Source organism: Vicugna pacos, chromosome 13, assembly GCF_048564905.1.
Source record: "Vicugna pacos chromosome 13, VicPac4, whole genome shotgun sequence".
NCBI classification, from domain to species: domain Eukaryota; kingdom Metazoa; phylum Chordata; class Mammalia; order Artiodactyla; family Camelidae; genus Vicugna; species Vicugna pacos.
In genome coordinates, this window is record NC_132999.1 from 29014806 (window position 1) to 29031565 (window position 16760).

General features: G+C 47.6%; 1 protein-coding gene across 1 annotated transcript in view; it reads left to right on the plus strand.

Annotated features, from left to right (window-relative positions):
- Positions 1–435: 435 nt before the first annotated feature.
- Positions 436–16760, plus strand: part of SLC1A7 (solute carrier family 1 member 7) — a 44070-nt gene continuing 27745 nt past the window's right edge. Inside the window, exons 1-2 of the mRNA XM_006200502.4 lie at positions 436–585; positions 7086–7165. Coding sequence (XP_006200564.2) covers positions 451–585; positions 7086–7165 — 215 coding nt within the window. The 5' untranslated portion in view covers positions 436–450. The remainder of the gene's footprint in view (positions 586–7085; positions 7166–16760) is intronic.

Below are 16760 nucleotides of genomic sequence, written 5' to 3' on the forward strand. Positions count from 1 at the left end.
ACTGCAGCCTTGTTATTTATTGATTGTTGCTAGTTGGTTGTTACTTATTATTGCTAGTTATTGCCTTGCCTTCAATTCTTTCTGAAAAGACATGGAGGTAAAAATCAAGCCAACCAAATGTTCCTCTTGCTCCTCCCACCAGTCCCTGGGCCCCTCCCCTGTTTAAGAGGAGCACTTGGCTTTGAGGTCTGAACCCCCAACCACGTGGCCTGCTCTAATTTCCCAGGCTCTAATCTGCTCCCGGCTCCTAATGATGCAGCTGGTAATAGGATTGTGGCTTCCCTCCGGGGCAGCCATGCAGGCCATGGCTATGGGGCTGGCGACAGGTGCTTAGCAACACTGACCACCTGCCCTCTGAGGAGCCAGAGCCCCCAGTCAGGACCCTGTGCCTGGGCTGGCCTCCCGTGCATGGAATGGTGCTGTGCCCCGGGCCAGCAGGCTGGGCTCACCATGGTGCTGGGTGCCATCCTGGCCCGAGGGCGGGACGTTTGCAGGCGGAATGGACTGCTCATCCTGTCTGTGCTGTCCGTCACCGTGGGCTGCCTCCTCGGCTTCTTCCTAAGGACCCGGCGCCTCTCACCACAGGTCAGCCACCCGGGGCATCACAGGTCCCCATCTTGGAGGGCTGGGTGGGCCTGAGGGATCTGGAGGTCACATTCCCACTCTTTGGCTCCCTGATGACATGACAGTGGGAGAATCACTTCACCTCTCTGGGTACCAGTTTTCTCATCTGTAACGTGGATGTGACAAATATATTGCAGGACTAGAGTGACAGGGCAAGTAGCTATAAATCAGCATCTCCAGGTGATTAAGAGGCAAGGATACCTCATTAGAATAACCACAGGCTAAGAGCTGGCGGGGAGGGGAGACTTGGGTCCCTAAGCATGCAAAGCAGGCATCGGATAACACCTCCCAAAGCAGCTCATGGACAGACTCAGAAAAGGGCATTCTAGGCAGAGGGGCATGAAAGACTTCCAGGGGCATTGGAGCAGGATGCTCACTGCAGCTGGAATGTAGGCTGTGAGGCAGGGGCTGCGCACAGGGGCCATCAGGCCTCTAGATCCCATCACCGAGCACAGACTCGGGGCAACCATGAGAAGCTTGGAGCAGGGCAGTGATAGATACGACCTGAGCTGGGAGACATTCTTCTGGTGCTGTGTGGAGGAGGGGGGAGCGGTAGGACAGGGAGGGGGCTAAGTGAGGGGTGAGACATGACAGTGGGGCTGAATGGGGCAGATATTAGAAGTGTTTCCAAAGAGGAAGCTTCAGGATGTAGCAGCTTATTGGATGTGGAGTTGGGGGATGGGGAGGCAAGGCAGGCCCCCAGGGCTCTGGCTGGTGTGACTGCAACAGTGAAGATGCTTTGCCTGGGAAAGGGCCCTTTTCTCACTTAGCACCATCTCCTACAGGAGAGGGAGAGCCACTCATCTGGCATGAAGGGAAAATTATTGACACTTTCCATCGGTAAGGAAGACTATTCACGATTCACTATAGGCGTCAAGGCTCCAGCCATACAGGAGGGTGATCAGACTCAACTCCAAGTAAAACAAAGACAACTGGAGATTTACAGCCAATCAGCACAGTGAGGGGCCAATGGAGAGAAAATGACTAAAAGGAGACCTCAAGGGTAGAGTTGGGGGATTCTTGCTAAACCCACTTAACAGGACCCTTGTTGAAGGCCAAGTTGGGGGCTGGATTCTCATTAAATTGACTTATCTGGGTTTTTGCTACATGTAGGTGAGGCAGGACAAAGAATCAGCCCAAGGATGAAGCTTAGTTGAAAAGAGGGCTCAGAATAGCCTATCTGAAGTTTTGAAGTTTGGTCACGGCGAGAGTCCTTGTCAATGGGCTCCTGGGAGATTCCCTATTTCATAAACTCCTCTTCATGCAGCTCAGCGATATCCAATGTGATCTCAACCACTGGGGCTCAAGGCATCAGAGTCCATCTTCCATTAAAAGGAAAACACCCATCTCTGGGGATTGAGCCCAATTATTCTAGTGACATTGTTAAGCTGCTATCAATGGTTCAGGGAGAAGCATGGACTCTGGGGGCAAAGGCACCCTGAACTTTGACTCTACTAGTGTGGCCCTAAAATCCTATCTCCTTTCTGGGCTTCAGTTTCTTTATCTGTAAAATGGAATGGAGGGCACTGTCTGTCTGCTAGGCTTGTCGTAAGGGGTAAACAAGTGTTCAGCAGTGCCTGGAGACAGTGGGTGCTTAGTGGGTGTTACTCTACTCCTCCCTCCCTTCCCTGCCTGTCCAAGTCCCACCTACATTAAGAACCACCTCATATATTCCATATCTTATAAAAATTCTTCCAGACCTGCCCACATCTGAAATAATACTCTCCTCCCACACTTACTCCATGCTCATTCCACCGCCGGAACCCAGCTGCTAGCGGTCTTGCTTCAGAACCATTTGTCAAGTGTCTATTTCTCCCATCAGACTTCGACTTACTGAATATCACATGGACTTTCTTGAACCAAAATGTGAGCCTAGCTCAGTGTCACAGAGAGAACCCTCAGCTAATTGCTGAATGAAACTGGCAACGGCACAAACATTCTGCAATCCCCTTTCTTTAATTTTCCTCAGCAACTAAAATATATTTCTTGCAGGAAGATTATTTTGTGAAAACAAATTGGAATGCCTGCTATTAAAAGCCAAACTCATCTGGGACCTCCTTCGCCAAAGCTGCCTTCCCCATCTGTTTGGAAACACAAACGTGGATTAACCTGCCAGATAAATTGAAGGAAGGATGTGGAGTCTTAGAACAGTTATTTGGCAGGAATTGGCTTTCTCAGCATCTTCCTTTGAAATCCAGGAGTTGTTTGTTTGATCTCTGCTTATGACTCAGAAACCAAACCCTTCTTATTTTGTAAGCTTATGCAATAAGGCAAAATTCATAAACAATATGCAAAATGGTAGAATGTCCTATTTGTGAAAAGAACTGACAAAAATTACCAAGATTTGTCTTTAAAGATGAGTCTCTCATTTAAAAACATAGATCCTTTTGAGAGTTCCAGTTAAACCATGATGCACTTAGAATTGCATCCATTTTCCTTCCTTTCCTGGATTTCCATCAAAATTATAGTAATGGAATTTTTAAAAGATACAAACTCCCAAGAGCAAAGATGATATATAAGGAGACAACTGAGGAAAGAAGTTGAGGGATTACAATAAATTAGACAAGATGGGATGTGGATAGAGTAGAAAGATCTCATTTGGTAGAGCACAGAAAGCTGAAATCATGTGTCTGTAGAAGTAGATGCCATTTGAGTTTGTCTTGGACTCTGAACTTGAACGTGCAAGCGCTGCAGGAGGCAAGGGTCAAGCATGGAGTTGAAACTGGGGACACTGGTTAGAATTTTTGTAACTGGAGCAGTTAGACCCCTAGGTCCCTTCCAGTTCATGTAATTGGAGGATTCCTTATCCCTCTCTCTATCCCCCTGCCTGTCCCAAGGAACCAGAGAAGCTTGACTTGGGATATTAGGCCCATCTGTGTGTGCTGGGGAGGGGAGGTGGTGAGGCACATGCTTCAGATGAATTAGTGGACAGTGGACATCTGCATCCTGAGTGTGGGGTGCCCATACGATAGCTGTCAGCTGGGCTTAGGCACAGCCCCATCCCCCAGCCAGAGGTAGGAAGGGACTTCTCTCACTGAAGCCTCAGAGACAAGACCTCCAAATTCTGATGTGAAGGAGAATCCTCCCCTATCCCACCCTTCCCGCAGTGAAAAGGCCAGACCCCCACCCATCACCCTTCTTTGAGGAACATCGGTTGATAAGTTCTACTTAAACACACAGAAGCTTAGTGCCTCACACTTGTATACAAGCAGAAGCTGACGTCAAAGCTTCTAACGTGGAGACGGAGACCAAACGAACAGAAGGGTGGGTCTCCAGTGAAGCAGAAGCAATGCAGGGAATAGAAGGGAGATTTTTAAATATTTTCTTAGTTCTTCAGAGATAGGAGAGAAAATATAGTGACCATAAAACAGAACAGGAGGTAAAAAGAAGAAACAATCCAAGAGCAAGAAGGAGATTTTTGAAATTGAAAATAGGTGAGCCAAGATAAAAACGCAATCACTGGGATAAAGCTGCAGAAGTCTCCCAGAAAGTAAAACAAAAAGAGATGAAAATAGAAAAAAAAATGAGACTGTCCAACATTCAACTAATAAGAGTTTTAAAGAGAGCTAACAGAAAAAAAAGGAGAGAAAAATGTCACAGAGAACACAAGAATATTTCTCAGAAGTGAAAGGTATGTACAGCACTATGAATTGTAGAAAAAAGGAAAAAAGAAGAAAATCTCATACCATGGTCCATCACTATGAAAATTACAGAAAAACTGGAGATAAACAGATGATCCTTAAATGGTTCTGAGGGAATAAAACAGGTCTAATGTACAGAATAGGAAATAAGAATGGCTCCAAAGATCTTAAGTAACACTGGAATCTAGAAGCCAAAGAGAAAATGCCTTTGAAATTTGGAGGGGAAATTATTTTAAACTAAGAATCTTATATATAACCAATCTATTATCAGAGGTAAAAGTAGAATAAAGGCATTTTTACTATGTAAGGATTCAGAAGTTTCTCTCTCATTCACCCTTACTGAGGAAGCTACCAAAGGAGATGTTCCAGCAAAACAAGGAGTAAACCAAAGAGACAAGGAATCCTGGACAGAAGGGATCCTGCACAGGAGAAAGCCCCAGAAAAAAAAAGCAAAGAGGAGACCCATGAAAACCACTGGGGCTAGAGAGCGACCTGTCCAGCCTGAAACAGGAGCATGGAGAGATCTTGGACTGAGGTCCTAGGGGCCTAAAAAGGACCAGTGTGGGTTTGAGTAGGTAGAAAATACTATTGTTAGGCATTTTACAAGAGATGTTAAAGCATTTGGAGGAAATCAATGAGTGGGTCACAGAAAACAAGGAAAATGAAAAATCAGTCAATTATTAACTTCAGGAAAAAAGTGAAGGTTGCACAGAAAGGAGGCATGTGAACAATATTTTGTGATCAAAACATTTTAAACCTTGGCAATTAATTTAACCAAAAATCGATATAATAGTGAAATGGTAGGAGGAAAAAAGGAGTAGGAATTAAGTCCTCATCTGTCATGGCAGGGAAGTTAACAGATGTCAAAAAAAGATATATCTAGAAATAGCATTATAGCCATATTCTTTACAGATAACAATACCTAGGGGAACAGCTAGAGTTGTTGAGGATGGTCACTCCTGGGGTCGAGGATAGAGATGGGTGGGGAACGGCTGCCTTATAATCGTTATAGTACTATCTAAATTAAAGAACATACACAAGGATTAAAATTAATAAAAAAGACATAGGCATGATGGTTATATTTTTAAAAGTAGATTTTCTGGTGCGTTGGAAATGGTAGTGGAACAGGACCAGAAGGCCTGCACTGTGGCTAACTCACTCTGTGGGCAAGTCACGTCCCTCTCCTGGCTCCACTTCTTCATCTATAAAATGAGTCAACTGAACCAGAGATCTTTAAAACCCCTTCTCAGCACCAAAATTCTATAATTTAGGGCTTTTCAAAGCATCAGGCTATTAACCTTGGGTTGTATTTGGCTTTGGTTTAAAAAAAAAAAAAGAAAGACAGTTAACAAGTACAAAAATTTAAGTCAGATGGTGTTTGAAAATCCATGTACTGGCCTTACCCACGAGCTTACCCTCTGAGGGAAGCAGACTCCAGCAAGCATTGCCAGAAATAGCAACATTGAATTAAATTTAAAAGTTTAAAAACAGCACACTCAGTTAAATTTGAACTCCAGACAAACAACAAATAATTTTTATAAGTAAAGTAATAATATATGATATGTATAAGTAAAGAACAAATATTTGTGGTTTATCTGAAATTCAAACTTAACTGGGTGTAGGGGTTCCTTCTTCTTCAGCCATCAGGTTCTGGTCATGTGACCAGTTACTCTGGAGGCAGCTGATTGGGCAAGGACTTGACGCCTTCAACCAAGGCCCCGTTGATAGGCTGGAACCAGCAGCCTATGAGGAAGCCGGAGGCAAGAACTCTGCTCAGTAGGGGCTCTTTAATACAGAGTGGTGTCTCACCAGCCTAATCCAAGTCTCTCTTTTTCAGCATTTTAAATGTGAGCAGTGTTTCAAGGGGCTGGTAAGAATCTGTGAAAGTGTAGGGTGAGGGGTGCTAGACAGGAGACCTAGGACAGAAGGAGAAACTGACTCAAGAATGCCATGGTCGGTGAAGCGGGTGAGAAAGGATAAATTGGGAGTTTGAGATTTGCAGATACTAACATATATATGTAATAGATAATGACAAGTTCATACTGTATAGCACGGGGAACTATATTCAGTATCTTGTAGTAACTAATGGTGAAAAAGAATATGAAAATGAATGTATATATGTGCATGTATGACTGAAGCATTATGCTGTACACCAGAAACTGACACAAAATTGTAAATGGACTATACTTCAATAAAAAAATATATATATATACAAAAAAAAAAAAGAAGAATGCCATGGTCTATTTATGAGGCCGTCTCCTCCTAAAGCAGACTGACAACTTTTCCGGTGCAGGAACTGGGCCTAACCCATTGGGTTAGTATTTTGGTTGGGTACCCAGTATGATGCCTTGCACAGTATGGGTTGAATGGAGGTATGAACACTATGCAGCCCTGCCCTCTTGCCACTTACATGAGACAGATTTATACCACAGCTAGGTGGGTGAATGGAGCAGAGGTGGGGGAGAGCTGTTAGTTACTGTGATTACTGACCATTTACTCTCATCCAGGCGTTCTGCCAAGTGCTTTACACACATCCTCTCATTTAAGCCTCCCAGCGGCCCTGTGAAGTGGCTATTACTTCATGTTACAGATGAGAAAAACTCAGAGAGGTGGAGTAACTTGCTTAAGGCCACACAGTAACTTGTAGGGGGCCAGGATTAGAACCCAAGTCTATTTGACTGCCAAGCCAGTGCTTTCCCCATGGATTCTGCTGCCCACATGCTAGATGGGAGAATGCAGGTGAAATGGTGCTTTGAAGATTGTAAAGCAGCTGTGAAGTCTGTGTGCCTGCTATAACCCCAGCTCCTGCTGTGTTTTCAGGAAATTAGTTACTTCCAGTTTCCTGGAGAGCTCCTGATGAGGATGCTGAAGATGCTGATCCTACCACTCGTGGTCTCCAGGTGAGGGGCAGGGTGTTTGGCTGGGAGGTCTGGAGAGAGGGGTGTGGGGAGAGGATTCTGTACAGAGCTTGCAGGTGCCCTGCTCCTGCTGGGGTGGCTGGGCTGCAGGTCCTGCATGCTGTGACTGCAGGGCTTTTAGGAGGACAGGGCTGTAGTGCGGGCTGCTGGAGTCTGGGTCGTTCAGTGGTACCTGTTGTTTCAGTCCCATTCAGGGGACATTTCAGTGACTTGAACAAGTGATCTGGAGTCTCAGGGCGTGACCTGACTCCAGGGTAGCTCGGGGCCAGGGATTTCAGGGATTGCTCCCAGGGAGGGACTCTGTGGTGAATGCGGCAAGATGTGGAGAAAAGATGACCTTGGAGATGCTCGTGAGATGATGTCCTGGCTCAGCTGTGTGTGTACTGGCTTTGCAACCTTGGGCAGGTTATCAAACTTCTCTGACCCTCAGTCTCCTCATCTGTAAAAGGAAAATAATAACACCTACTCCAAAGGGTTGCTGCAAGGATCATAGGAGGCTATCTATTTGTGTGAGCTGATGCCGGGGCTGATCACAGGGTGTAAGGGCGGTGGGAGGGAGATGAAGTTGGAGAATGGGTTCTTGCTCAGTCACGAAAGACCTTGAATACCAGGCTAAAGAATTCAGACTTTACCCACTAGGATGAAGGCCACAGGAAGTCCTTGGAGATCACCTGGGCCCTATCACTCATGTGCTGGGTGACCTTGGGCAAGCCCCTGCCCCATCTAGGTCTCAGATTTTCCAGCTGTGTAATGAGTTGGCCACTCCAGACAGTATCCAAGAGCCCTTTGCTCTGAGGCCGTGTGTTCAGAATCCTCACCTCCCAGGATTTCTCTGCAGGAAGGGAAGTGGACAAACCTCTGAGTCCTGGGGGATGTCGTGGGCTCTGTCCCCCGGGGCAGGGTCATCAGCCTCCCCAGCTTCCCTGCTGCTGAGGAGCCAGCCAGCTCCTCTCCCTTTTCCCTCTAGGCTGGTGGAGATTATGCTCCCCAGGCCCAGGAGGCCAGGTAATGTTGCTCTCTGCTGCCCACAGGTGGCTTCGTCAAGCTCAGTTCAGCTTAATGCAGGCAGCGTTTGGGTCTCTCAGGACTCAGCCTTCAGGGCCCCACTGCTACCTCCCTCTGGAAGCCTTCCCTGACTCCTCAGCCCACTCCTGTTTTTGTCTCCTCTTCACGTGTTCTTTGAGTCATTCGCTGAGGCAGGGAATCTGTCAAGGCCACCAGGAGCCTCCATTCTGTGAACCCCAGAGGACACTCTGAGTGCTTGCTGGACACGATCTGTCCACAGAGTGGATACACCTGGTACAGCAGTCGACCTTTCCCTCTTGAAACACTCCTCCCTACGGCATTACCCTCTCCGGCTTTGTCTGCTCTCTGCTCCTCTATCCCATTTTCTCTCCTGCTCAGCCGCTGAACGTTGGCGATTTCTCAGGCCTTTTCCCATCTGTCCTCACAGTGTTAAGATACCGCCTGCAAGCCCAGCACTTCAGACAGAGCTCTCCCTCCCGGACCTCCCCTCCGAGCACTGCTCGAATTCCCCATTTGACACCACCACTTGATGTTTCACCAGCATTTCAACTCATCATAACTACTGGAGATTTTACTAGCACACCCATTCCTTCTCCTGTTTCCTGCTTGTCAGTGAGCATCAGCTCCGTCTACCCGGGGATTCAAGCCTCCTTGCTCACCCTTTCCCGCAGAGCTATTTAGAGCAACTCCAGCTGACTTCCCCCAGCTGGATGGAACCCAGCGTCACCCCCACCACGCAGGTGCAGGCTCCACAGTAACCTCACTGGTCTCTTGCTTCGGTCTGTGTTCCCCTCCCCTCCATTCCCCACCTAGCGCCCAGGATATCTCGTGCAAAGTCGATCAGGCCATGCCATTCGTTCATCTAAAACCCTCCTATGGCCTCCATGGCACTTAGAATAAACCCTCACATTCTTCATCTGATCAGGGAGGCCCTGCAGGATCCTCCACTCCACCTCAGCTCGTACCTCACTCACCCCAGTTCCCTGGGCTCTTAGTTTACTAAGCAGACGCAATCCTCCCCCATCTCAAGGTCTCCACCCATGCTGTTCCTTCTGCCTGGAACGTGCTTCCCCAACGCTTTACATGTCTTCCCCTTCCTCCTCCTTTAGGTCTTCATGTCCCCTCCTGAGAACGTCCCTCCCTGCCCGGCCCCCTCACCACCACCCGCACTCTGCCCCACCACGCCCTCTTTCTCTTCCAGCACAGCACTTGTTACATGTTATTATTCTGTACCTATTTAATTGTGAGCTTGTTTCTCTATCTTTCACTGGACCGTAAACTCTGTGAAGGCGGAGACAATATTCTCTTGAGGTTCCGCTCGGGACCTCGCTCAGTGCCTGGCGCATCATAGGTGCTCATTCATACTTGTTGAGAGGATTAATGGATTCAACAGTCATGCATTGTGCTTGCTGGGTACTTGGCCGTGTCCTGGGTACGCCAGATGCAGAGATGAATGAGGTCCTTCCCTGAGCAGCTCACAAGCTGTGAGGGAGACTGATGAGAAAATAGACAATTATGCGGCAGCCAAGTACACATGTTGGAGGAAGCACAGCACTCTTTCCTGTTGTTTCTGTTTTCCCCAGGTGTGGTGCAGTGTTGTTAGGCAGCCTGACCTTCCTTTACTGTGGACTTTGCTTATTGCTTGGGTGTTGCCTGTTACTCAGAACAGAAGCCCCTCAAAGGCAGAGGCCCTTGCATGGGCCCTGGAGTCAGACAAACCCAGGCCCCCATCTTGGCCCTGCTGTTTCCTAGCTCTGTGACCTTGGGCAAGTTATTAACTCGAAAAAAAATCCTGGAGTCAGAGGGTCAGAGGCCTGGGTCCTACACCTGCTTCCAGCACAAATCACCTTGTGATCTGGAGGAAGGCGTCCTCACCCTGGGCCTCAGTTTACCCAGGTTACCCAGCGGCTTCGGTCCGAGTCCTGGCTCTCAAAGACCTGGTCTCTCCATCAGATTCAAGTGCTTTCTCTTGGCTGGAAACGGAATGTGGTATTAACTTGAGAAAAGCCAGTGTGTCTTCATATGTTTTGTTTGTTTATTACACAGTTTGGGCTGGTGCAGAGCAACTGTGTCACTGAAAAATGAAAGTGCTTTAAAACTGTTCTACTAAGCAAGAATTAAACCTTCTTGCAGGGAAATGACACATTTCTGAGCCGCTAACCCCTCCATCCCTGAACCTTCCTTCCTTTAGCTTCAACTGGTCTATAACCCATCCATCCCTCCATCCCGCCACCCACCGTAGTTCCCTGAGCCCCTGCCCCTGGCCAGCCCAGGGGGCTGGGCATTCCTATCCTCAAGGAGCAACCACTCTGGTGGGGGGGTGTCTCTCAGGACACAGCAAAATCACCAAAGCGACTGAAAATTCAGATGTCAGGCCTCAGGCCAGGCTTCCTGAACCAGTGCTGCCAAAGGGCCTAAACAGGGAGCTGTTTTAAAACATCCCCAAGTGTTCTAATGATTTAAAAAAGAAACCCTGATGTCTTGGGATCAGGCCTTCTGGCTGGACAGCTAGAGAGCCTGGCACGAGGGCTGCTGCTCTTCTGTCCCCAGGGGCTCTGAGCCGTAACCCCAGGAGACAGAGGTTTTCTGCAGTGTACTTGCTCCAGGGCAGTGGGAAGGTACACATCACAGCACATTTGCTTCAGTTCCAATAACCTGGGCCCCAAAGCCTGGTACCCATGACTCTAAATGCTCCCACCTCTTTTCCAGGAAAACCTGCCTCCCTTCCCTATGCCAAGGCCCTGGCATCAGGCTGGTCACCTCATTAGTCCCTAAACAAGCTGAATACAACCTTCACTCTTGCTGCTCCCCTTCCTCAAATGCCTTCTCCTCTTAATTAGTTAAGCCCCACTCTGTGTCAAGATGCAGATCAAGTGTCTTCTGTGAAATCCTCCCAGCTCTTTTATTTATGCATAACTACTGATGATGACCCACCTGCATCCCTGATGCTGCTGGTAAACCTGGATGGACTCGGTACTGTTAGCTAAATGACTCAGCTGGCATACCGCACAATGGGGCGCACACACCATTTTTTCCATAGTAGTGACGTAGATATAAATCAGCATTCTATCTGGACTAGCCACTCATGTTGCTGAACAAGAAATGGCCCTGCCAACAGGTAGGACCAGTCACCATGACCCCCCCTTGGAAAAGGGCCAGGTGCATTGCTGTTTTCATGTAAGATACTGGGAGGCGGTCATTCACACTAACTTCTACCTGGTGGTCAGCGTAATAGATTTTTTGCAAGAGATGAAAATCTAATAGCAAAGAGAAGATGAGATGTAAAGAAGTATGGGCAGTAATGGTGGGGTTGGCACGAGGGGCGAGAAGACCCTGTGCCTGCCTTGGAGGGTCTCACTGTCTGGCAGGGAGACCGCCACAGAGATACTTTGTTCCAGAGAACGGAGCCCCAGGGGGAAGAAAGTGGGGCTCGTGGCCTGGGTTACAGCCCAGCAGAGTCACTCTTCCCACAATATGGCATCTTCCAGCTCACAGGCCTCTTTTCTCTAGAATCTACTCCAAACCAGCCCCCAGCCTGAGCCCCTCCTCAGACAGGCACGCCATGGTCCAAGCCAGTGCCACCTACCCTTTGCTGGTAGTAGCTTCATAAGGCTCAATGAGGGAGGCGAGCAGGCAGCATAGGCTCCAGAGGAAGAACGGGGCTTTGGAGTCGCTCACAGACATGTGAACTTGACCAAGTCTCTTAGCATCTGAGCCTCAGTCACCTTATCTGTAAAATGAGAAGATCATCTATGTCCTTCTTAGGGTTATTCTGAGAACAAAATAAGATGATGCACTTGAAGCACCCAGCATAGCTCCTGATACATTATGGATGCCACATCTTTTTCCCAACTTATTAAAGCATCACCAGGCTTCTTCAAGGCCCAGATAAGATAGTTCATGAAATCCTCCATCTGTTTCTGCTCTCAGCAGGCAGACCACTGGGGTGACTTCTTCCCTCCTCGGGCTTACTTAGCACCTGCGGCTTACTTGTCACTTCCTCTGGAAAGTCCCTTGATTCAGGCACACTTGGCACTCCCTCGGCACTGATACGGATACAGTGCACGTAGCACTCCTCCACCTGAGTCCTGCTCATCGGTGTTAACAGCAGCCTTTGCAGGGGCACGGACCAGGTCCTGCACATCTCCCTGTAACACAGTGTCCTTTGCCCAGAGCCATTCCCCATGCCATGATTGTCAAAACTGCCCCATTTCCCATGAATTCCTAGTTCTTTCTGCCTCTTGCTTTTCTCTGCCCTCATATGCCTACAACCAGCTACAAGGCGCAGCCTTTGCCAGTTTCCTATTCAAGTGTAATCCCTTGCTTTCAGCAGTTCATAAATTTTGCAGCTTCACCTACAGAAGGGAGCAAGATAACAGGTAAGGATTACATTAAGAAATGTAAGCCCTTCAGCCATCTCTTGGTGTTCGTCCTCTCTCTCTCTCTCTCTCTCTCTCCTTCTCTTTCTATGTGCTAGTTATCTATTGCTGTTAACAAATTACCACAAACTTAGTGACCTTTTACCATCTACCAGTTTTCATGGGTCAGAAGCATGGCTGAGTTGGATCCTCTGCTCAGGGTCTCACAGGGCTGCAATCAAAGTGTCACTTGGGCTATGTTCTCATCTGAAGGCTCAGCCAGAGAAGAATTCACTTCCAAGCCCATTCAGGTTGTTGGCAGAAGTCATTTCCTTGTGGCTGTTTGTCTGAGGGCCCATCTTCTTAATGGCTATCAGTTGGAGACCACCCTCAGGTCCTAGAAACCACCTTCTGGGCTTTTCCAGAGGCAGTTCCCCCTGTGGCTCATTGCTTTGTCAAGGCCAGGAGGAGGCTCCCTCACTCGCCAGTATTCTAAGACAAAGTCTTATGTAACATAATCATAGGCGTGACATCCCATCCCCTTTGCCATATTCTGCTAGAAGCAGGTCACAGATCTCACCCACACTCAGGGAGGATTACACAAGGGCATGGATCACTGGGGGTTGCCTTAGGGTATGTCCACCTCTCTCCCTCTCTTTCTTTCCACACCTTCCTTCTCTCTACCCTCTTCCAAGACCAGCCAGAAATCCTGCCCTCATTGTCCTTAAAAGCCACCTCCACTCATGCCCTGTTCCTGGAGTGGGGTGGGGTGGAGGTTCTGTTCAGCTTCTGGTCCAAGTGGTTCATCAAGGAATTTCTTCTGAACAAGGACAACTCCCTTACCATAAAAAGAATTCTGAAGAATATGAATTCATCTCTTTCCCAGGGACATCAGAGGGTCTGGTACACAGTAGGTGCCTAAGAAATGTTTATTAAATGAATAAAGAGCAGTGGAAGGGAAGTTTAGGCAGAATTCAGGAATGTTTCATGACCAACATTTAAACTGAATATTGGAAGATGGTTAGGAATTGTCTTTTTAAAATATTTTATACTTTTTAAGTTATATAAGCAAACACAAACATTGTGGATAACCAATAATAATAATAATAATAATAATAATCCTATCATCCCACAACCCTAATTCTGCCACTGTTCTCTTTTTTCTTAAACATGTTCTTATTCTTACTTGTGAGTTTGCCAGGCCCAGGGTGTGGCCCTTGGCTGACTAGTTTGGAAGCTCAACCTTGCCTGAGCCTCTGAGCTGGTCAGGCCTGTCCTCTGATGCTGGCAAGAGGTGACCAACAAACCAAATGCCAATTTATTCATTCACAGAGATAAATACAATTGCCAAGGAGGACAGATGCACACAGCCTCTGGCTAGAGCATTTCTCCCTGTAGGCATATCACTTGGGGAATCCACTGGTTAAATCTATCTGCTGGCAGGATAATTTAATTATTTAATGTTATAACAGGTCTGGGTCCAGGTTTGCCATTTTCAGTTAATTTCTGGGGCCCACATGATGGAATCCCATCCTATGTGCATTTAACTTAAGTGAATTCAATTACATGTGCTATGAAAAAGAAAAATAATTTAAAGGGGGCAGGCAGCTTCCCCTGTTCAAAGAGCTAGCCCGGGGTGAGTGTACCATGGGAGAACTAGTCTGCCTCACCCTGAGGCAGCCTCAGCTCCCACGTGCCCTTCAGAGCAGCTCCCTGGGGCAGCTGTGGTTCTGAGCCACGAAGAGTGGGTTGTTCGGTTTCTCTCTTATATCATGGCCTCTACGTGTATGCTGACTGCTTCAGTTGGTGTTCACCTAAAGAATCAGTAACTCATTACAAAACTGGGAGGGAAAACTGTCTGGAATGAAAGTATCTGAAACAAAACCTCCTGAACTTTATGGACAACGTAAGAGATCTTCAAGGGCAAATTTAATTATGCTTGGTTTTTGCTCTGTGCACTGACATGAGAACTTAGTATGCTGAATATGGTCCTACTCCTCCACACAGACAGAAAGCCCAGTGTCTTCCTCTGCACCTCACTGGCTAAGGTTGGCTTATTTCATTCAGTGGAAGTAGATAAGCGAGAACAGGGACATCAGATCTCCTTGGACTAGCCCTGTTGCTCTGCTTCCTTCCACATGGTGTCGCTGTTGAACACAGGTCCTGCATGATTTGGTTAAAGCCTGCACACAGCCCCTCGAAGGCGCATGTTCCTGTTCAAGCCACAGGGATGCTCTGCGCTGGCTACTAGATTGCACCAAAGAGCTCAGTCGTCATTCCTCAAAGCAGCTTCAGTTATACCCTGAGCTTAGCTCCCTGGGGTAGAGCCCTGAGTCCATTTTCCCTCCTGGTAGGTTAGCCTTTTAGTGCTAAGAGGCCTTGTTCATGGACACCCTGATCCTAACTTCAGAACTGCAGGAACAGGGGTTGGAGCCTTAGTCTTTTTTCTCTCAGAAGGCCCCTGAGCCTCTCATGCAAATTGGTGCCCCTTTCCATAACTCTGCGGAACTTAAGGTCTCAAGGAGGGACACTTCTATCAAACCACCAGTCCCCTCTCCCTTCCACTGGACAGTGTGTGCCTTACTGCCTTAACTATGCCATCTGAAAAATTCTTCAAAAAAAAAAATTGACTGCAAGGAGACTTGCTGTCTCTACCTTTGAACATAGAAACCTCAGGTGAAATTTAGAAAACTCTGCCTCATGTTACGTTGGCATGGGAACAAGTAGTCTGATAGTTAGGACCTGCCACAGAGTTATCATGTCCTTGAACTAGGGCCCTTCTCCCATAGGTGGTGTTCGGATAGGTGCTGAGTGTTTTGCCACTCTCACCTCGCTTCTCTGTGCCCCACTGCTGACTGAGTCCATGCTCATTACATCTTTTTTCATTAGAAAAGTCAAGCCTTGGGGACCTGGGAGCCTTCCTTTCCCATTTTCTCCCAGTAATACTACTTGTTGCTACTCTGATCCCTTTTGCTTTTAATTTATAGTTTAACCCAAAGAGTATTGGCAAATTTCTGTTCCTTTAAATTCTTAGAGGATACCTTACTGTTACTTCTGCAAAAATAAGTCTATCTGCTTCCTTTTTTTCACTCAACATAATGTCATAAAAATTGTCCATCCCACACCCTTATCTTTGTACTCCTGTTTCACTCTTCCACTCAGGGGCTGGAGCAGAGTTTGCAGAGCCCTTTTCTTTTCACTAGACACTTAGGCTGCTGTTGGATACCCTGCTGCGGGACTTTAGATTTACCTCACCTTCTGTTATTGACCACACTCTTGGCCTCAGCCATAAGATAGACACAGCGCCATCTGCAAACTTACAAAGTTCTGAGCCTTATTTTCACACGTCCCCAGACAAAAGCTACATGAGGAACCCAGGGTGGGTCACCCCTAGCATCTGGATCCAGCTAGGGCCTCCAAGTCTCCACTTGCTTTTTGCCAAACCCTCCTCTCCCCTCGTTCTTCAATTTCTTAAATCAGGCATCATTGAAGGAAAACTGGATCCATGTGTTTGTGATTCACTGATGCTGAACATGGCAGCGTGTTTTGTAAGCTCCATATCACAGCAAAGAAATCAAGTGCGTGTGTGGGTGAGGATGTGAACGTGCGTGGGTCTCTACATGCATGTATGGTGTGTGTGTGTGTGTGTGTGTGTGTGTGTGTGTGTGTGTGTGTGTGTGTGTGTGTACATGTGTAGGTATTGCTTTCCTTTCTATTTCTTGTAAGAATTTTAAAGTGATTTTTCTTAGAATCAGGAAGTCATGTTTGGCCAAAGAAACTCAACACTCCCTTCTCCCCCTTCCCAAGGAACTCTAGTTTGGCAGAAAACTTCCAAACACCCACATTCTAACTTACTGGAGATGGTCCGGGGCCAAGCAGCCATCGAAGTCTGGTTTGGGAGCCAGTGTGCAGGGGGCAGCTGCCCCAGGCATCCGAGGATAGACAGTGAGCGGGAGGAGGCAGGAGGAAGGGGCAGCCTGGGCTTCTGGGCTCTGCCCCGCAAGCCAGGGGGCAACTGTTCTTAGCAGAGCTCTGCTGACCTCTTTGATGGGAGCCCTGGGATCTTTCTTTGGCCCTCTTGCCGAGTCAGCTGACCGCCTTACTCATCAGGAGGGGAATAAGGCCCAGCTGTGGGCTGTGGGTGGGGTCAGAATGTTAGCCTGGTGACTCTGAAAACCTCCTAGATTTGATCA